The sequence below is a fragment of the Nothobranchius furzeri genome, chromosome 11, assembly GCF_043380555.1.
Source record: "Nothobranchius furzeri strain GRZ-AD chromosome 11, NfurGRZ-RIMD1, whole genome shotgun sequence".
Lineage (NCBI taxonomy): Eukaryota > Metazoa > Chordata > Actinopteri > Cyprinodontiformes > Nothobranchiidae > Nothobranchius > Nothobranchius furzeri.
In genome coordinates this window covers 64,702,732-64,724,365 of record NC_091751.1, presented here as the reverse complement: position 1 = coordinate 64,724,365, position 21,634 = coordinate 64,702,732, and the positions used below count along the sequence as shown (strand labels likewise).

At 44.3% G+C, this 21,634-nt stretch overlaps 1 protein-coding gene across 2 annotated transcripts in view; it reads right to left on the bottom strand.

Moving 5' to 3' along the window:
• Positions 1-4,303: 4,303 nt before the first annotated feature.
• Positions 4,304-21,634, bottom strand: part of LOC107384307 (metabotropic glycine receptor) — a 92,112-nt gene continuing 74,781 nt past the window's right edge. The window contains exons 8-13 of one of the 2 annotated variants that reach the window (XM_015957499.3): positions 17,420-17,558; positions 13,749-13,854; positions 10,896-11,042; positions 9,217-9,460; positions 8,561-9,126; positions 4,304-6,897 (exon numbers count right to left, since the gene is read on the bottom strand). In XM_015957499.3, coding sequence (XP_015812985.3) covers positions 5,959-6,897; positions 8,561-9,126; positions 9,217-9,460; positions 10,896-11,042; positions 13,749-13,854; positions 17,420-17,558 — 2,141 coding nt within the window. In that variant the 3' untranslated portion in view covers positions 4,304-5,958. The remainder of the gene's footprint in view (positions 6,898-8,560; positions 9,127-9,216; positions 9,461-10,895; positions 11,043-13,748; positions 13,855-17,419; positions 17,559-21,634) is intronic. The other variant, XM_015957500.3, reaches the window with a different exon arrangement.

Here is a 21,634-nt window from a genome sequence, read left to right as displayed (position 1 = left end):
AAAATACAAAAATGGGTAAATAAAAAACAACTGCTATCCCCCACGGAGGAATTAGTTCAAAATGATTAAATAAGAGTTAGTTTACACTAGCTCCTGTCTTCTCAGAATCTCCCCAAAACAGCTCTCTCTCTCTCTGTCATCCCCCATCCAGGTTTGGACGGGGGATGACCCCTCCAAATCTGCTCTGTCTCTTCTTGTCGCCTGCCCCAGCTCTCTCTCTCAATCTCTTCTTCTGCTGTTCAGAGCTGTTCTTATATACCCTTCCTGGGCCAGCTTAAGGTCATGGGGTCATTTACCAGATACACACTTTGTAGCTCAACACAAAACATTTGGTGTCATTTTCACTACATGCAGCATTCTTCTTAACACAGGTCATTACATCATCTTTTACAGCATTTTTCAGTTTCTCTCCAATGTGTCTGAGAGAGCTTCTGGATCTGATGGGCTTGTCTTCACTCTGTTCTCCTCCAATCCCATCTTTCCAAGCCAGGGGTGGATCCAGGGGTGGGGCCAGCCAACCTGACCTTTCGCCCAGTTCTGTCCTCTTGTCCCTGTGACCCTTGTTTCTGACCACAGTTTTTTGACCTGCAGCCCAGCTCCTGTCGGCTGGCTGATTTTGCTCGCACAAGCCAGTCCAGTGTGGCTCACCTTTTGACCCCGTACTTGCCACTGTCTTTGGCATGTGGGGACTCGCAACATCAGAAGCACACCTCCGTCAGATCTGTAAGATTCTGATTGGATCAGTGAAAGGAATGTGTTGTTTCCTTTTAACACTACGTGAAATGAATCCTGTTGGAATCCTTAAAGTCACAGTACTTATTATTTCTATAGGATCATAATAAAGTAATTAATATTTTGATTTCACAGGTCGGTCACATGGTATTATTGACTAACAGTTGTTATGATTAGCTTTATTGAAAATAGAGTTCTTTGGCTTTTAATAAAATAAAAGAAAGGAGTCTTCATCTTCTGTCTTCATTGCTGGATTGTAATCAGTTTAGAAGCGAATGCATGACCTTGAGGCTGTTTCATGCACTCTGGCGCTGTGTCAAAAGGGAACAGTTGTTAGAGGATAATGACCCTGAGAAATGGCTCCTTCATTACGTTACAGATGCATCACATGTCAGTGTCACAGGTTTGTTGACATCATAATATGTCAGAACAGGTGGATTGGTCATTTGCCCTTTAAGTGCTTCAAACGCATTCTGGTGCTGCGTGTCCCACATCCACTCAGTGTCCTTGTGTGTAAGCCGTCGCAGAGGAGCTGACAGATGGCTACAATTTGGGATGAATTTTCCTAGGTAACTGATCATCCCCAGGAATCTCTGGAGGTCTTGGACATCTGTTGGAACTGGCATTTCCTTAATTGCTACTGTTTTGGAAGGGTCAGCTTTGAGTCCCTCGCTTGTAATAATGTGTCCAACATAATTGACCTGATTCAGCCGATTCAGTCATCCACAATGATGGCACATTGATATACCATACCATACCATACCATTTTATTTATAAAGCGCATTCAACATGGCATTACAACCAGACAAGGCGCTGTACATTAAAAGATTACAGTTAAATTAACACGTTCAGAATGACATTTAAAGCATAGTTTATAAGAAAAAAATGAAAACAAGAAAATACTCGAACTAACAGTCGTAAAACACTAAAAACGCAAAGGAATGTGAAACAACAGATAAAAACATATGAAAGAACCACAGTAATACAGGTGTTAATTATTGTGCATTCTATTGTAGAAAGAATGCAGATGTCGAAAGTGGTCCATGATTATGTATTATATGCAAGGTTGAAGTAGTGAGTTTTCATGCGAGATTTAAAAATGCTAATTGTTGGTGCTTGCCTCACTAGTAGTGGTAATGCATTCCAGAGCTTGGGAGCACAGACAGAGAAAGCCCTTTCTCCACGGCTTTTCAGACGTGCGTTTGGAAGAGCTAGGAGGAGCTTATCCTCAGACCTGAGAGCACGAGGCGGATTGTAGTAATGGACGAGTTGACACAGATATGGAGGAGCTTGACTGTTCAGGGATTTATAAGTGAGCAGCATGATTTTGAAATTGATCCTGAGATGAACGGGCAACCAGTGGAGAGATTTTAGAATTGGTGTAATGTGCTGTCTTCTGTCAACTCCAGTCAGGAACCTAGCTGCTGAATTCTGGACTAGCTGAAGTCTAGATTGAGCTGCAAATATCTGCTCCATGGCTCGTTGAAACACCTCGCTGGCAGAGTTGAGACCAAAAGGCACTCTTAGGAACCTGTAACGACCAAAACAGGTACTAAAGGTGGTTAACATGGATGATTTCTGATCAAGAGGCACCTGCCAAAAAGAGCTCTTTGCATCCAAAACAGAGAAAACAGTAGCATTTGACATCAGTGCCGCCCACTTCTTCTACTGTGTGCATGGGGTGGTGTGGTCTTTTCAGAGCTGTGTTTAAATCTCTAGGAATAATGCATATCCTGATTTCATCCTTGCCTTTTTTGTTGGTTGCCACCACAGACAACACCCAGTGTGTCGGCTCAGAGACAGAAGTAATAACACCTAGTTTCTCCATCCTGTCCAGTTCTGCCTTGACTCATTCCTTCATGGCCAAAGGGATGTGATGTGCTGGGCGAAAAACTGGTTTCACATCCGAGTCCAGTGTCATACGATACGTGACTGGCAACATTCCTAGCTCATCAGAAAAGAAGTCGCTGTATTCTGTGAAAAATGGTAATGGTAAATGGCCTGTATTTGATATAGCGCCTTCTAGAGTTCTTGAAACCCCCCAAGGCGCTTTACAACACAATCAGTCATTCACCCATTCACACACACATTCACACACTGGTGGGGATGAGTTACGATGTAGCCACAGCTGCCCTGGGGCGCGCTGACAGAGGCGAGGCTGCCGAGCACTGGCGCCACCAGTCCCTCCGACCACCACCAGCAGGCAACGCGGGTTAAGTGTCTTGCCCAAGGACACAACGACAGCGACAGACTGAGCGGGGCTCGAACCTGCAACCTTCCGATTACCTGTGCCATCGTCGCCCTGATAAGCCGCTGTGATAGGTCATCTTCAGACGTGTTCAGCTGGTGGACGTCATTGCTGAATGAAACTAGTCCCATTTCTCTGCAGGCACAAAGTCCCAGAATCGGCTGAATACTTTCATCAATAACGAAGAACGACAACAAATGAGATGGTCCATTGAGAAAACACTGCAGCCTAATTACGCCAGAGGTCTGAATCTTGCTGCCTCCAAAAACCACCAAGTTAACAGACTTAGAATGAGTTTTTATCTGTTTCTCAGCTTTGATGATGTCCACCGCGCTTCTGGGAAGTGCAATACATTTAGCACCCGTGTCCACTTTTCATCTCAATGGGAACATCATGAATCCGTACAGTGACAAAAGCTTCCTCTTTATGTTTCACGTGTATCCGTCGCATTGATTGCATATTGCAGGTGTATTCCATCGATGTAAAACGTGTCATCTGTGTCATCTGCGCTGTCATCAGCTTGGTCTGGTTCCACATGGTAAATTGACTTTCTGTGTCTTGCTACATTTTGAGATGCTGATGTTAGTGGAAAATTAATTAAAAAAAACATTAATAGATCTAAAAAATATTACTTGTACTTAATACCACTTGGAGAAAACCTTCAATGAAAACTCTGAAAAGCTGCTTAAACCTGCATGTTTTTATTATTGTGGGCCTATCTATATTATTAAAATGATCAGAGCCACTACAGAAGGCCCAAAGAGCCTGAATTATGTTGTGGTAACTTGAGAGGAACTGTGAAATAGCTTGTTCATGTTGAATTCAAATAAAATAAGTACAAGAAATTTATGATGATAATAAGATTATTAATTGCATGTACATGTAACAGTGATGTTAGGGCTAAAAGGCAGAATATACGTTTTGCTTGTTTTTTTTCTCGTTGGAACTTCACGTTGTCCCACATTGAGTAGTCTCCGTCCCACATTTGGCAAGTTGGGATCTGGTCACCCTACCCTGATGGTCCACCTCGGTCAGCCCAGAACTATTCAGTTTTGGTGCCATGTCCCGCCCTTCAGCAGAGGGGGCCCTGCGGTTGTGGGAACTGCTCATTTGGCTCCAAAAAAGCCCCACAGAAGGTTTGTGGGTGGGGTTGTCCAGTACTTCTACAGTCTTAGGTTAGAACGATGCTACAATTATATTTTTTAATCAAAAATACACATTTTAACCTCCTACTAAGAGTAGATCATAATTTTAAAATGAAGCTAAGATTGTCTAAAGGTGAGCTGCTCTTATATAAGATGAATAAAATACACTGAAACTTGCTGTTTTATAGAAACATTTAATTCCTAAACATCATTTACTTTATGTACATGCAACACAGTATAAACAGCATGTGGATGCTATGATCATTTTAATGACGAACATGAAACATCTCATCTTATGGTGGGTCATGTTTATTTATGAAGCCTTACAGGAATACAGGTTAAAATGCATGTGTAATTGAAAAAAATGTGTTTGAAAAGATCATAAGTACTTCAAAAAATGTTTTTGAGTGAGTTTTTACATTCGGCCATGCACACAGAAGCGTGATGAACCTGAGCCGAGTGCTGCTTTTGACAGCCGTAGGTGGTGGGCGGCTGATCACAGGACAAGAACGATGACTCTCGTTGCTTTCAGATCAATCAAAGACGATTACTTACTCATATTCAGTTTCTTATATATATATATATATATATATATATATATATATATATATATATATATATATATATATATATATGGGGAGTCCAGCCCAAGAATATGAAGTGAACAGGGAAAAAACTTTTAGGCAGTTTCAGCCATTTGTGTACATTTTGTGTTTTATATGTTGACAAATACCAGCAATATCAAAAGTTGACAAAAAAAATTAATTGTTGTTTGATGCTTGATACCGTACTGTGTGTTCTCTCCGGGGACTCCGGCTTCCTCCCACAGTCCAAAAACATGACTGTCAGGTTGATTGGTCTGTCTAAATTGTCCTTAGGTGTGTGTGTGTGTGTGTGTGTGTGTGTGTGTGTGTGTGTGTGTGTGTGTGTGTGTGCGCGCATGATTGTTTGTCCTGTGTGTCTCTGTGTTGCCCTGAGATGGACTGGCTCTCTGTCCAGGGTGTACCCCGCCTGGTTGCCCGGTGACTGCTGCAGATAGGCATCAGCCCCCCCCACCCCCCCACCCCGCGACCCTACGTGGACAAAGTGGGTTCAGAAAATGGATGGATGATTTCTTCTTTGTACATGTCTGGGAGAAATTGGGTTTGGGTGGAGTTGGTGGAACTGAAATCAGTTTAATGATCACGATTCATGCTTTAACCAGGGATCACATAACCAGGTTGGTCTGAGTGGGTTTGTTCTGGGAACAAATGAAAGCATCCCAGGAAAACCGTGTTTGTGCTTACTCAGGTTATCTTTGTCTAATTATGACGTTTGTTTGTTGAACAGAAACATTTAAGTGTACAAAAGGAGTCAAACACATTTCCACATCACTGTAGTGTTTCATGCGACAGCGTTTAGAAAAGCACAACGAACTTTTACCAACCATAGATTTCCTCAGCTAAATCTTCTGTTATTCTCAAAATGATTTGATCAAACATCATTTTCACACCATGAATTATGCATTTAACCTAAAAACAAAAAGCAGCTGTTTGCTTCTGAAAGCTAAAATACGTAAATGTGGTTCATGGCTCAGGTTACGAACTCATGATTGTCATGGTGCTAAATGCAGGAGTGAATCTCGTACAAATCTCCCGAGTATTAAATGTGACAAAACATACAAACTCTGGTGTCGATAAAAACGTGAACCCTAAGATTGACTTCCCAACCCTTAACAGTACAGTCTGCTGTAACGTTGGAACAACATGAACGGTCCTTTGCTTACAAAAAGATCTCACTAAAATCCCCGTTTGCCCGTTCTTTGTGCTCTCAGCCTGGGAGTAAAGATCAAACTCACGCCCTCTCCCCTGAATCCTGCTCTGGAATGTCCCACGGGCAAACATCTGAGACTTTAGCACTGCTGAGGACAGCAGGTTTGTGACGCAGAGACCGCTCCTTCTTTTCTGGTGATTTTTTAGTCTGGCTCAAGCTGCCGTGTGTGTGAGCTTCGACATCCCGGGAGATCAGCTCGTTGTCCCTCGTGGAGCTCCTCCGGCACCCCGAAGCAGGCCCACCGCCCTCCGATGACTGGCTGACCCGTCTCCTCTCTGATGATGGCTTGCTGGACGAGCTCCGCCTCTCCCTGCCTTTCTCGCTAATTTTCTCCTTTTCTGATTTGTGACTGGAAGAGGAGGAGCCTTTCCGTTTCCTTTTATGTGTGATGGGACTGCTGCAGGTCTTCTCCTGCTTGGGTGAAGGTGGGCTGGTGTAATCCCAGGGGCAGATTTCCACCATGAAAGACGGAGGCTGCAACAAGCTTCCTGTGGACTTGGAGTGATCTGAATGGAGCCCTTTAGGCTTCCCATCAGTAGGGGTGACACTTTTCTTCCTCCTAATCCTGTCAGGAGAGATGGAATCGGATTCTCCTCCAAGCATCGGCTGCTCATCAAACTCCCAGGGTGACACATCCGCCTTAATAGGAAGAGGCGACTTGGGCGACCGGGATTTCCGTGTCTCCCTCCCTTCCAAACCTTCACCTCCTTTTTCCTTTGAGCGACGTTTGCTGGATGGGGACTGTCCAGGTTTCTGCCTCTGCCGGGAACGACTGGATTTGGATGTTCCTGAGCTGCTGCTGCCTCTCCGACCCGTTTCTACGGGAGCAATGGACACGTGCTTCTGGCTCTTTGCATCAGAGGGAGTTTGTGCTTCTTCCATCTCCCAGGGACAAACCTCTGACACATCATAGAGGTTCCTCCCAGTTTCAGAGCAGATGGAAGGCTGGCTGCCACTAACCTGGAAAACAGTTCATATTTACGGTAAATGAATGGAACGGTTTAGTTACCACGAAAATAAAAATACAGCTCAGATCATTTTCCACTTTGAACCAAGCCTGGGGTTGATACCTGTGTTAAAGGGCCAGGGGAAATCCAAACCAGCCATTTGGGTGTGCTTTTCTCTAGTCCTTCCTGAAGGAAGAGTGTGCAAGATCTGGTGATGGGTGGAATACCAAGGTGTGAACCCTTGTGGTCAGGTTCCTGGTTACAATAACTTATTTTATTGTTGTTTTGAGTGATTATTAGTGAGTTTACAGGGCAAAAAACATTAAAATCAGGGTGATAATCAGGAGGGCAACTCAGGGGTTCGGGGTTACCTGTAAGCAGCCTATAGACCCTTTTACTGTTTGTAAACAATATGACGTCAGCGAGAATGCGCGTGCAGCTTGGCAACAGAGAATGGCGTTGTTTCAGGCTTTATCAAGCTCCGCTGCGGGGTTATCACCGGCAAATCATGAATGCTATATTATTAAACTCACTTTAACGAATGGCAACAGACTCCCGGATCCCTGTGGCATTACGGAATGGGTGGAAGATGTAGGTGCGTGGCCAGATATATATACGTTTTTAGTGGAGAGGCCCAGTAAGTACACCCGTGAGAAGCTACGGGCATACAAATCGTTAGATGCATACAACTATGTTGTCTGTGGCCACGTACAGAAAGTAAAATATCACCACATAGACTCTGAGTTTTGCGTCTTGAAGGCAGAAGTCCTTCCTAGCCAAAGACAAGGACACAAGACTGCTACGTACGAGGCTTGGGTCATAGTAAACAAACCAGAGAACTACGTCTTCACAGCCAACTGTACCTGCATGGCAGGGTGAGTATAGCATAGGTTTCTTTTTTTAGCGTGCTCAGAGTACAATCGTGTTAATTTTAGAGAAATACAGTTTATACTAATATGCAGTGGGAAAATACAGATGAATTAGAATGAATTGTTAATTTGAAGCATGAAATAAAGCGTATAAATTTATATGTAATCTTAGTAGATAATTACCTTACCTGATATAAAATGGGCGCTACAAACTCGAGCATTTCGGATCGTGTTTTCAGTCCAGTTTTCATCAACCCTTTTGATGGCCTGCAGCCACAGACGCCTCCAATTTTGTTGAAATGGATGTGCTCCCTTCGGAATTCTGTAAAGTTTCAGTCCACTGCTTGAAGAGAAGCGATTCTGGCATCCATACACGCAACAACCCGACATTTTTATGTGCTCAGAACTTCAAAACAAAGGGTTTAAAACGCTGTTTTAGTATCGAGGGTGAATGAGGAAGCCTTCACTCTCGTTGCCAGGCTGCGCGCGCAACTTTTGATGACGTAGGTAGTTAAAGGGCCTATTTGAGGGTCTAGGGGGTGGAGTCACAGGGGCATAAGACCCTGCTGAAATCTGATTGGCCTCCTGAAGTGCCCCAGTCCTGTCACTCATCTGCTCTTTGCACAATGATCAGATTGCAGGTTGATGCAATTCCAAGTCCAACAAGTTTAATATTATTATTTTGTTTTTTTAAGCTAGTTGGTGAATCCTGAACAGATACTACAGTTTTAATATTCATAATGATTTATATATTTACTAGTTCACTGACCTTCTTTAACCTCTAAAACGCAGCTTGTTTTTACTCACATTGTAATTAAGTACCTGCTGTTTCATTATGCCCATCTTCATGGGGCTCTTGGAGTACTCCACCGATTGGCTGATGATCATTTTTGGGAAATGTTCGGGCGTCTCGTCCACCTCCGACAGCACGCTCTCCTCCTGACCTTTCTGACCTTTCTTGCTGGCATCCTCCACGCTCTGAGTCTTGTTAGCGAGCCCTGGCATCTTCTCCTTGGCACTTGCAATGACGCTCAGGGACTTCTGCATGATGGAGGTCCGCAGATGTACAGGTTTCTTCTCGTGGGTGAGGTTGTGAGCACTGGCTGATTTCCAGAAGAGTGGAACAGACTCAGTGGAGTTCGCCGGTTCCAGCCTTGGTGGAGCTCCAGCTGGTTCCAGCTGCTTCTTGGTGTGTCTGCGACCAATGAGGGAACCCAGAAGAGATCCCTCGCCACTGTTTCCAACAGGTGTCATCTTGTCTCCAGGAATCGAGCCGGTCTGGCTTCCAGTTTCTACTTCCTGTTCACAAATGTGATCATAGCTGAGAGACTTAGTCAAGCCAGTGTCCTTCAGGGAGTCATCTCGAGGTTTTCCTAAGGAAGGAGTTTATCACATCATGAAGATGGAAGGGCAGATTTTCTTCTCATGTCATATTAAAACATTTCAGCTCTGCTGTGTTTCACCTGGATGGCTCTGCTCAAGCAGGTTCCTCCTGAGCGTGCTGCGGTTGCTGCCGTGCTCGCTGCCATCATCCCGGCTGCACTGGCGGTGGATGTGCATGGTCTCTGGGATCTCTGTAATGCGTTTCATCAGGGTGCGGCCAAGGCCCTTCTTTGAGTTGCGCTTCTTTTGGAGGTGGGGGTTGTTGGCGAGCATCTTCTTCCTCTTGTGGACCTCCAGCTGGGCGTAGAGTTTCTTCAGCTCATCCTGCGAAGAATACCTTGTTCATTTCAAAATTGTAATAAAAAGTGCCCAGATTAATTTTTCTATTGATACTATGATGGAGGAGGAGTATTTCTGATGAAACCATATTAAATAAGACTGAATAAAAAAGGCCACTTAGGCCCTGTCCACACGTAGCCGGGGATCTGCCAAAACGTAGATATTTTTCTACGTTTTGGCCTGTCATCCACATGAAAACGGATCTTTTTAAAAACTCCGGCCAAAGTGAAGATCCGCGTTTTCTCCGTTGTGGGTGTCTGCGTGTGGACGGACAAAACCGGAGTTTTAAGGTCCGCAACGTTAGCCTGGCAAGCCAGACTAAATAAATGTATTATTTAGTCTGGCCACGCTCCATTGACGGCTCTCGGTTGTGGGGCGGGTTCTACCGTTGTCTTTCAAATGATCTCCGCATGCTACTGGACAATGAATGCGACGTACTCTTGTTTCACTCTGTTGCATCATCCCACCCACCAGGCATATAGAGTGCCCTGATTGGCCCACAAAGCGGATAAAGCTCTGTGATTTGTTCACTAAGCAGATAGAGCACTATGATTGGCCCACCATTATGGACCAATCACAGCTCTTTGTGTGTTTGAAACCCCTCTAGAGAGCTGTGATTGGCTAGCCAGAGTCCTGGTAGGAGCTGCGGAGGTTCCAATGGAGCATGCCTAGACCAAACTTTGCAAAGCAAGAATTTGGTCTAGTTCACTAGGCTACCGCAACGTCACTTTCCGCGACAAAAAAATGCTGACATCACGTGTGCGACCTGTGTTTACACTAGCCGACAGCATGGATACCCTCAGAGCTGCGCTCGCTTTATCAATTGTCCAAGTGCTTTTTGCTTGCTTGTTTTTTCAAGCGGGATTACTGCTCCTTGCGGAAGACCACAGACAAAGGACGAGGTTAAGAACGGGGGAAGTACTGCCGCCTACAGGTCTGGCATGTCCTTAACAACGTATTTATCCGGGTACGTGTGGACAGAGTTTTTTTTAAAACGAGGTGGTGTGGATGCAAGTTTTTGGAGGGGCGGATATTCGTTTTAAAAAATACCCGGCTACGTGTGGACTAGGCCTTAGTCATACCACCCATCGCCTTTCAGATTATATTATGCCTGTTTAGGTCAAATCTGGAAAATATGCAAGACGATAGCAGATGATCTCACACTCAGAGTGTAGCGGAGGACTCTCAGGTTCTACGTGACATTGTAGCTCATTATCTCTCAAACTAACTTGAGTCTGGGCCATCTTGAATGATGCTGACCTTCAGGGTTAATCAGTTACTTTATTCCTGAGAGTCCCGCTGAAGTGTTTATTCGAATCCATCAGCGAATCATCTGCGCTAACACAAGATAAACCAACACAGGCATCATGTATCCTTTTGTTGGGGGGACAGTTGGGGGTGATTAATCTGAGGGATTAACCCGTATATCATCTGGGTCCAGGCTGTGCTCGCTCCAGGCTGATGTGATGCTGTTGTTGAAGTAAGACCCAGATCTCCCCATGTCCAGCTCCTCCTCGTACGCCTCGGTGGCGATATCGTCTCTAGCCTGAGTGCCTTTAGACAGGAACTGCAACAGAAGACGGTTAGAGCCTGAAATCGCTGCAGGGATAGAAGGAATAAGATACGACTGGATTTAACGTTAGATTTTGTTTCCATCTGAGCTGAACTCGATTATTCCTGCAGCAAAGTTGTTGTTTTTTTACCCTCCTGAAACCACAGTAGACCTGCAGGGTACAAAAATACACAATCTGTTTTTCTATTATTTCTTTCACATTTTCGAGATTGCAGCCATCAGTAAATACCGCCCCATTGTGTTTTAGTCTCATTTGAGTTGGAGGTTAAATTAGAAAGCATAAGCCAAAGTTTGAAGAATGAAACCAAAGTGAGTCAATGTCTTCTTTGAGTTTATCTAATATTTCTATTGAGCGTGCGCTGTTCAGAGCTCAGAAGGCCCCGCCTCCTCACTACACATAAAGGTACGCTCCTGCAACAACAAAACAAAGAGCTGAGAATGGGATTTATCTCTGTTCAGGTAACTAAACCAAACATTTAGCCTAGTTCCAGCAGCAGATGCAATATGAAAATAGCATCCTCACATTGTGCTCAATTATCCCAGCATGCTCAGCTGGATTATACTTGTGAGGCGCCTAATTAAGACAGAATCAAAGAAAGGAGGAAGGAGAGTACATATTTCACACAACAGGAGAAAGAAATGTTTTTCATCAGCCTTAAAGACACCCGCAGGAGCGCTCAGATAAATTACAATACCCACTTACGCTGTATGATGGACCTGACGGTAATGATGCTAAATTAGCCTGTGTGGATTTGGGTTTCGCTGCTCGCCAATACCCAACCAAACTAGGATGTTAAATACGCTGTTGAGTAGGAACAGTGGTCTCTAAGGGGATCTACGACTAAAACTCTCCAATGACACACTTTACTCACAGCCTTTTTAATTCATTGTGTGTCATATTTTTACAGAGAGACTAAAGTCCCAAAAACAACCAGCTCATTGGGTGATGCTGAAATCTACTGAATTTTTACTGTTCATCAACATAAAAGCGTGATCATAATGTGTTCATATACCAGTGGTTCCCAATTAGTGGGAACAAATATTTTCAGATGTTGATTCAAGTAGCTCTTACCTTGCTGCTGTTTGTTCAAATGTTCATTCTCTTATAAATTTAACTGTAAGTAGTTATGTGGCACTTAAAGATCTCTAGTATGGCAGCACCTGTAAACAGGACATTTTGGCCAGAGATGGAAACAAATCGTTGTTTACAAGTCACGAGTAAGACTTGGGTCTTTTCACTCAAGTCCCAAGACAAACTCCTGGAGTAAAGTCCAACTTTCATAGTTGAACAAGTCGTTTAACCTGAAATGTAATTCACTGGCAAATAATGACATTTAATTTCCAGAATTGAAAAATGTTCCTTGAAAAACACAAAAATAAACAATCAATGATGAACAAGAGTCTGCTTCTAGACCTGCAAAAAGGGGACACATAACAATACAGCAGGAGCAAGCTATCACTGCGTCAACTTGATGAGGAAATATAAAATCTGCATTGTTTTACTGAACAATCTCACGATAATAAATCACAGTGCATTTAGTGCCAACCATAGCCTTAAGGCATGTGTTGAACGTGCCCAAGTCCATACTTATGAGAGCACCATGTGAGCACCTGTGTGTGTACACACGCTTGTATATGTAAGGTTTCTCTATAGGAGCGTCCAATAGAGAGTGTGAGGGACCACAGATCTGCCCCCCAAAGATGTGCAGGAGATGGAGGGAGCTCCAAGTCCCAGAGATCCAGGAGCCGCCCCAGAGCACAGAGACCCCAGGGAGACTGCGACCAGAAAAGCCCCTGCCCCCCTCGAGAGGCGCAGAGGATTGCCCCGAGGGGCCACAACCTTCAGCTGGCAGAGTCGGGGGAGATATCAGAGGCAAGCCCACAGGCCCGCCCGCAGCCTCCCACCCCCTAGCCGGCCGAGCCTGGGACCCAGTGACCCGGGACCCAGGGGCGACCACCCCACGCTGGGGACCCAGCAGAGCCCAGGGACCCAGACCCCACCAGGCAGCCACCGGGATTGGTCAGGCAGACGCCAAAAATCTTAAACCCTCTGACCCGGGAGCAGCGAACACTCAGGCAGACCAAGGCACCACACTCCACACCAGGTGTGGCAGGGGGAGGGGAGGCGAAGATGCATAGCATCGAAAGAAGTCCCAGGACAGGGGAGGAGTCAAAGGCCTCACCTGACATATACAGTCATATACAGACACAGTCACACACTCCCTCCCTCATGCTCTCACATACACATACAACCTAAGACTCACAAAAATGCACGCCGGACACCCACTCATGCTCCCCATACACACCCTATTCACTCTGGTCCCAGTACTGCTGCACAAAGGGTACAACCATTGCCGGTTCCCAGAGTTCGACCCTTTCTGCTGGGGTGATGATGAGCAGGCTCCCCCACCCAACGCTGAGCAAAGCGACCCACCACCCCAGACCCCAGCCAGACGCCAGCTCCGCCTCCTAGCTTTCAGCCCCGAGAAGTCAAGCGACAACAGAGGTGTGCTAAGACCCCTAGTCTCCCTTCGCCTGCTCCAATATAGTGTTAGTGCGTGTTGATGAGGTGTATTCCATGTCAGCGATCCATTCTATCTCTATCTCGGGAGTTTGTTAAACTGAGGTTTAGAGGAAAATATCTGACTGTAATATTCTAAATTTTCTTTTTAACAATAGCAATGAAAGTTTAAAAATTACCTTAGGAACAAGCAACAGACCCAGAGTTACAGTCACTGTCAGGTGAGTGTGAGCAAAGAACAGCAACAGCATCCAGTCAGGGTGCAGTCCGCGCACCAGAGAGAACCTGCAGAAGGATTTTCAAGAATTTTAGTTAAACATCAGCGGCAAAACAACAACAACCCAAGAAACAACGACAGGAAAACAGGACATTTACCCACATATCTAATATGATATAATTCAGTAGCCTGGCCTGCCAGACTCGTCCTCTGTTTCATTCTGCACAGAGAACTAGTCTGATAACTCACAGGCAGAGAGGCACATGAGGGGCGGGACTAGACAGCTCAAAAATAACCAATCAGAAAATAGATGGAAATGCCGACTGTACCACGCTGTCGTTTTCTAGCTGTACTAAAAAAAGGCGTCTGGCAACGGCGCAAATATCTTTTTTTTAGAAGAAAGACTTTTAGCGCTTCTACTTGTTGTTTTAAAGACATTAAAGTCATTTAGAACAGAGGAAAGAGTCGCAGCGAACTCTGCCGCTGTCTTCATTGTTTATGAGAAAGTGAGCGTCGCTGTGTGTGACGTCCGCGACGCTGTAGTTTTATAGCTGTAGTCAAAAATGGCATCTGGCGACAGCGCAAACATCTTTATTTAGCAGAAAGGCTTTTAGCACTCCTACTTGCTGTTTTAAAGATGAGTCCAAGTCATTTAGGACAGAGGAAAGAGCCGCAGCGAACTCCGCTTCAGCCGTCATGTTTATGACAAACTCGGCGTTGTGGTATGTGACGTACGCTACTCAGTGCCGATGGGCTCAGTTAGAATTCTCAGGGGGTGGGGTTATCTGGATAGGAGAGTTCCCAGACCCTTTCTCTGTGCAGAATTAAACAGAGGAGTCTAGCAGGCCAGGCTAATAATTTATTTGTGATACTCCTTAAGGGAGTTTTCCTCTCCACTGTCGCTGCATGCTTGCTTGGTATGAGGATTGCTGTGAAGACACCTACACTCGTCAGTGACTCGATGCAACCTGCTGGGTTCTATATAGGAAACTTTTTACTGATTGGCTTAATGAACTGACCTGTATTAAAATGTTTACTTTGTGAAGCGCCTTGAGACGACTCGTCATGTTGGAGGTATAAAAGTAAACAGAGTTGAATAGTGCTGCTCTCTTCTTCTCTTTGTTTTATTGTTTTCTTTATTGGGGGGGGGGTATTTATTTATTTATGTAGTTGTTTATTTATTAACTTATATTTTGAAATGATAAACCACTTGACATGAACCATCCCGTTTACAAGTGGGTCCTCTATATACAACAAAAACAAATAGTAAACCTGGATAGCAAACAACATTTCAATGCCATACATTGAAGCAACAACAACAACAATAATAAAAATAATAATAATAACTAATAAAAAGATAAACAAACACAAAATAAAGTTACAAGTAAAATATCTCTAAAACAATTACAGATGGGTATTAAATAGTCATACGAAGAGATTTTAAACTGACGAATTGTAGTGATGATTCTTAGGAAAACGGGCAGATTGTTCCAGTCTCTTGGTGCTTTGACAGAAAAGGCCAGCATTCCTGACTCCGTTTTTGAGATGGGGATGACAAATGAAACATGATGCATTCTGCGAACGTGATAATGAGACCTAAATGGTACTAGAAAGGTAGTTGGGTATGAAGGAAAATTAAAATAAACGCAACAACCAGTGAAAGTTCCACCTAGCTTCTGGTGTAAGCCACCTTGTTGTTGTTTAGTGTTTTTATTACTACCATTATACTGCTTGTTTGATCACTACTAATCAGCTTGGGCACAATTAAATATTGTTGTCAATTTATTCCTTGTTTGCAGATAAAAACTTTAGTTCAAACATTAGTACTGTCTCATTTAGATTATGCATCAGTTATTTGGTCTAATACAAGTGAATTGAATAAGTTACAAGTGGCACAAAATAAAGCTGCATGAATTGTTCTGGGTTGTAATTATAGAACAAATGTTGGTATGATGCATGATAGGTTGGCCTGGTTGACAGTGAAATGTAGATTAAAGTATTCACTGATAACATTTATAAGAAATATAATAACTACGAAAATACCTAGAATAATTTATGACAAGTTATCATTTTTTTCGGACAATCATGATTACATGACGAGACAGACAAGTGGCATAAGGTGCGCACTACCGCGCTGCAGAACAAATCAAAGGCAAAGAGCGGTTTATTACAGAGCCATGGCTGCATGGAATGCCATACCGAGATTTTTGTTATTAGAGAATAACAGAAGATGTTTTCAAAAGAAGTTAAAGCTTTTTTTGTTTACACAACAGTAAATTTTGCACAATGAATTGTAAATGTGACTGATATGACAGCTTCTATAGTTTTTGTTTGTTATGGAAGTGATGTGATATGATTTTTGATTCTTGGATATATTTATTTATTGCTCTGTGTGAACTCTCCGTATTTACTTATTTAGATTTTTCCTGAATGCTGAAGTGTGTGGTAACTTACTGGTATATCATTATTGCAATTGAGCTGGTATGATTATAATGAGCTCCTGAGGTTTGTTGTTGTTGTTGTTGTGTGTGTGTGTGTGTGTGTGTGTGTGTGTGTGTGTGTGTGTGTGTGTGTGTGTGTGTGTGTGTGTGTGTGGGTGGGTGGGTGGGAGTGGGGACGGGGGTGTTTTGTAAAATATTTGTAATGAAATTGGAAGAGATCTCAGGAAGAATAACTTCACACGATGGTGGGAGCTAATGAGGTTCTCAATAAATAAATGAAAAAAAGAAATTATGTAAACAAAAGGTCTTTTTTGTTTGTTGCTAACCACCCCCCTGCCCCGGAAACTGAGCGCCGACCAGAACTAACCAATAGCGTTAGACTACCGCTTACTTGCTTCAAATTTAAGGAAGTACCACAGCTGATGCAAAGTTGATGAACTTTTCACGGACAAGCAAGTCTTTAAAATATCAATATATGAAAACACAGCGTGACATGAGAATAGTACTTGTAAAACAGCGTGTTTTAGCTCGGTTTGCCGGCTAAAGGAGAAAGAACAAGAAACAGGAAGTCGCCATCTTAATAAAACGGATCGATAGACTTTTTGTGTGATAAGCTTGTCAGCCACTAGATACGGTGGCCCAGAAGGTTCAGGCAATTATAAAATCCACAACACAACAAAACCCACACCTTCTGGGCCACCGTAACTATGGTGCCATCGGATAAGAGAAATAGTCCAGAAAGAGAATTTAAAATGTGTATTTCATCAACTGTTTTACCATTATTCAATTTATTTTAATTCTAATGTAAAAAAAAAAAAAAAAAGGAAAAACCTCTCGTAGTGACTTTTTGCAGTTTCCCAGTGAGACGCATGCAGACAGACAAACAGAAAGGTAGATGGGTTTATTTTTGGCTATGGCACAGTACATCTCAGCTTTTGATGCACCACCTTAAACTGGCCAACTCTGCTGATGGCTCTTTTCCTGATAAAGAGGTGAGAAAAAAATCTGCCTCCTCTGAAACCTGGCTAATCCACCGGGCAAACATCTAATAAATATTATTAAACACCAGCTTGTGCTGTTAAATTTACAGTCTATTACTATAGCGCAATATTTAGAACCTTATGAAGACATTATCATTTAGAAAGGTTTAATTTAATCTCCAACTCTACCTTCCTGTGTTGTCTCCTCTCACCTGATGATGTGGAAGATGGCTGATACGAGGAGCTCGTTGTAGATGGCCACAGCGATGTAACGAGGCTCGTGGAACGCCGAGGGAACGGTGCGAACAGCATAACACAAGTAAATTCCCCACTGCAGAAAGAGGAACTCGGCTGAAATAAAGACAGAAAAGTAGGTTAAAATCCTTAATGTCATACAATTCTCTTTCTATAAAAAAACACAATACAGCTGAAAAAGCTAGAGATCACTTGGGAATGCTCTTGTTTCCCATGGAAACAGACATGAAGTTAGTCTGAATATCAACTGAACAGGAAACACAGAGGGAGTCAGTCAGAAAGCACGCAACCACTGCTCCCAGGTCAGCGGGGTTTAGATCTGTTGGTGTGTAGCACGGCGCCCCTTCCTATCTGGTCAGATCTGACTACCTCCAAAGCACCTCGGACCATGGACGTAATTTTGGGGGGGTACAGGGGGGACATGTCCCCCCCACTTTTTCCAAAGTCAAGTTTTGACCCCTGCACTTTTTACCATCCAAAAACAATATTACGCTATGTTAAAATGACACTGGTTGAGCTCTAGGACCAAGAGGGAAAACAACCGTTTGTGTTGAAGCCTGTTTCCCATTAGAGCATACTGTAAAGACCCCCCCCCCCAACTCCCCCGTCCCCGGTGTCCCCCCCACTTCTAAAGTGAAAATTACGTCCATGCCTCGGACCACCGCCCTGTGTAACACAAACGCAAACGTTTCTCTGATAATCAATTAGCTTCATAAAACGGTTTGTTTAGATTAGCAGCAAGAACAGGAGACTGATGCAGGAGGCCCTGCAGCACTCTCACATCAACTTCAACTACCACGGCCTTTTGTGTAGATTCTGCACAAAAATGTGAAGCAACGATAAGCAGGTCTCCTTGTGTTTGTCATCTCTCTCAACCACACACCCAATGAGGGAAGTTTGTTTTCTACGCCCGAAGGATCAGTGTGATCAGCCTCCCAAACCAAACAGCTGCGTTGCTGTTTTTTGATAACAGCCACAAGTGGGACAGAAAAACAGCAAATGGTTACATGAACAAATCTAAGGAGGTAAGTTTTATTTACATTTATTGCAATAAGATGAAATATCTGCAAAAGATGATTCCTTATGATGATGAATCCTATCCTGTCTTCACAACGATCTAAAATAATTAACTTATTCACCGAGACCTGGATCCTTTATTTAGTCTAAAAGCTCACTCCTCGTCAGCCATTCAAAATTAAACAACTTTTATAGCAAAAATCCTGAAAATATTTATTTAACACATGATAGAAAAATATCAACTGCTTAAATGAAATAATACTTCAGGTAATATGCAGGTCATCAAAAACATTTGTAAGAAGTTTGTCCCATTAGTCTTCCTCACACACTGGTGAAATTATGTCTCTTCATCTGGCCCGTCCCCATGGAGACGTGAGCTGCAGCAGGGGCAACGCTCAGGAAACATTTGGTCTTCGTCGTCGTCTTCCTCCGCTTATCCGGGTCCGGGTCGCGGGGGCATCATCCCAATTACGGAGCTCCAGACCGTCCTCTTCCCGTCCACCTCCACCAGCTCCTCCGGCAGGACCCCAAGGCGTTCCCGGACCAGATTGGAGATGCAACCTCTCCAATGTGTCCTGGGTCGACCCGGGGGCCTCCTGCCGGCAGGACATGCCCGAAACACCTCCCCAGGGAGGCGTCCAGGAGGCATCCTGACCAGATGCCCAAACCACCTCAATTGGCTCCTTTCGATCCGGAGGAGCAGCGGTTCTACTCCGAGTCCCTCCCGAATGTCCGAGCTCCTCACCCTATCTCTAAGGCTGAGCCCGGCCACCCTACGGAGGAAACTCATTACGGCCGCTTGTATCCGCGATCTCGTTCTTTCGGTCATTACCCAAAGCTCATGACCATAGGTGAGGATTGGGACGTAGATCGACCGGTAAATCGAGAGCCTGGCTTTCTGGCTCAGCTCCCTCTTCACCACGACAGATCGGCTCAGCGTCCGCATCACTGCAGACGCCAAACCAATCCGCCTGTCGATCTCCCGATCCCTCCTACCCTCACTCGTGAACAAGACCCCGAGATACTTAAACTCCTCCACTTGAGGTAGGACCTCTCCCCTGACCCGGAGTTGGCAAGCCACCCTTTTCCAGTCGAGAACCATGGTCTCAGATTTGGAGGTGCTGATCCTCATCCCAGCCGCTTCACACTCGGCCGCGAACCTACCCAGCAAGAGCTGAAGGTCAGAGCTGGATGAAGCTAGGAGGACCACATCATCCGCAAAAAGCAGAGACGAGATTCTCCTGCCACCAAACTCGACACACTCCACACCACGGCTGTGTGCCACTCAGGTAAACAAACAGGATGACACGTCCTCGGTGCATCTTGGGCGATCGTGAATGAACGGAAGGACAAAAGAGTCTGGCGATCATAGGAGATGGTAGCAGGGACACTACTGAAGAGGATCGCAGACAGGAGCAAGGTGGAAAAGAGGAGGTTAGTGGAGAAAAGTTTGAAAATATGGCCGGTGACTGTGACTAAGCCAAGCACAGGCGCAATCTTGTTGCCATCTTGGTACCGTTAAGCACCGGTATTGATTCATAGGTACCGGGAATTGGTACTGTATCAATTCAAATGTCAAAGGTACCCATCCCTACCCACAAATGGATCAACTTAATGAGACCGTGCTGGTCCTGATGGACTTTCTTTTGTACCCTGAATACATTTTTAGGATTAAAAGGGACATAGTATGACTTATTTTTAAAGTTATGATAGCTTTATGGTCAATACCAAATATGTTCAGAGAAACTCCTCTCATATAAAAAATCAAACCTTCTATGATTTTGTGATCATACGAGTCCAGCTACACCAGCTGCCCCATGTCTGGTATGGTCCTGGTGGGGATTGACAAGCTGTGGCATTGACGACAAAATCGTGCCACTTCCGTATAGCAATGCACACGCACGCTTTTTTAATCGGAAGTGAGTTTCTCAAGTGTAAGGTGCAGCTCTAGTGAAACCCTGCCCAACACATTCCTGTCATTTAGCAGCGTGTTCTAGGCTGCCACAGCAGGACTCCCTCTCCTCCGCTCACAAGCAATGTAACACCAGGAAGGGTTCCCTAGTGTGTATCATTTAAAAGTGCTGTTTATGTAAGAACACACACACACACACACACACACACACACACACACACACACACACGCACATCCCTGTGGGCGCTCTTTCCTGTCCCCAGAGCATGTTAAGCCATCCTCCCTCCCTTCCATCTCTGTCTAATGTTCCTCTGAAATTTTGCTGGTGGAAAACTCGGCATCACTGGCCACATCCCAACAAAGCTGCATACTTCACACACTCCTTTCTCCTTGATTTCCTATCCAGTTCCACTCTTTGCATCTGATTTTCTGTCTGTTTTCAGAGGGCGACCCAGCGTTTCTCAGGGATTTTTGAATTTCTAAACAGGATTAGGCTTCCCTGTTTTCATATTAACCCCAGAGATGCAAATCAATGCCCTCTGTTTAAGAATCTGTCAATGAAAAGGATAATGAACCGACCCTAAGGGTCATCCAGGTCACATAGAACACCCACTGATTTATTTAGGTAAGGTTTTGGACTCTGCCCCTCTCTTGGGAGATCTTACCCTGTGTAGGGTTCTGTTGCAGAGTGTAGCAACTTTGATGAAACACCAAGCTAAACCTTTCTCAAATAATACAGGAGTCGGAGTAGAGTTGACCTTTTACTCTCAGAACCGTCATAAGACGTTGCCTGAACAATGTTCCCAAGTGGATAGATGTGAACAAGCCTCAGAGGATGACCACATGTCACTCTCCCTCTCAGAGCAACCAGGAAGAGCGAGTAAAAAGGAAATGAACCAATACAGGTAACCCGGCAGGAAGTGAGGTTATAAGTTCACTTTCAAAATAAAATCTTCCATTTAACATTTTAAACCCATTCACTGTTCTCTATAACTTACATACATATAAATGAATTACTGAGGCATCACACCCCGGCTTTCCACTGGATGCGTAAGCAGTGTGTATGCTAATAGATGCATGTTACCCACGAGCTTTCTCCCCAACGAGAGCATTTCAGATGGGGATCAGCAGCAAATGCATTCCACGCAGCTCGTCCCACAAGGTCACGTAATGACTGGGGAATTGTACAACCACGCGGATTTTGGCAGTTCACGTGCTAACAAGCACGGAGAAAGAAAATGAA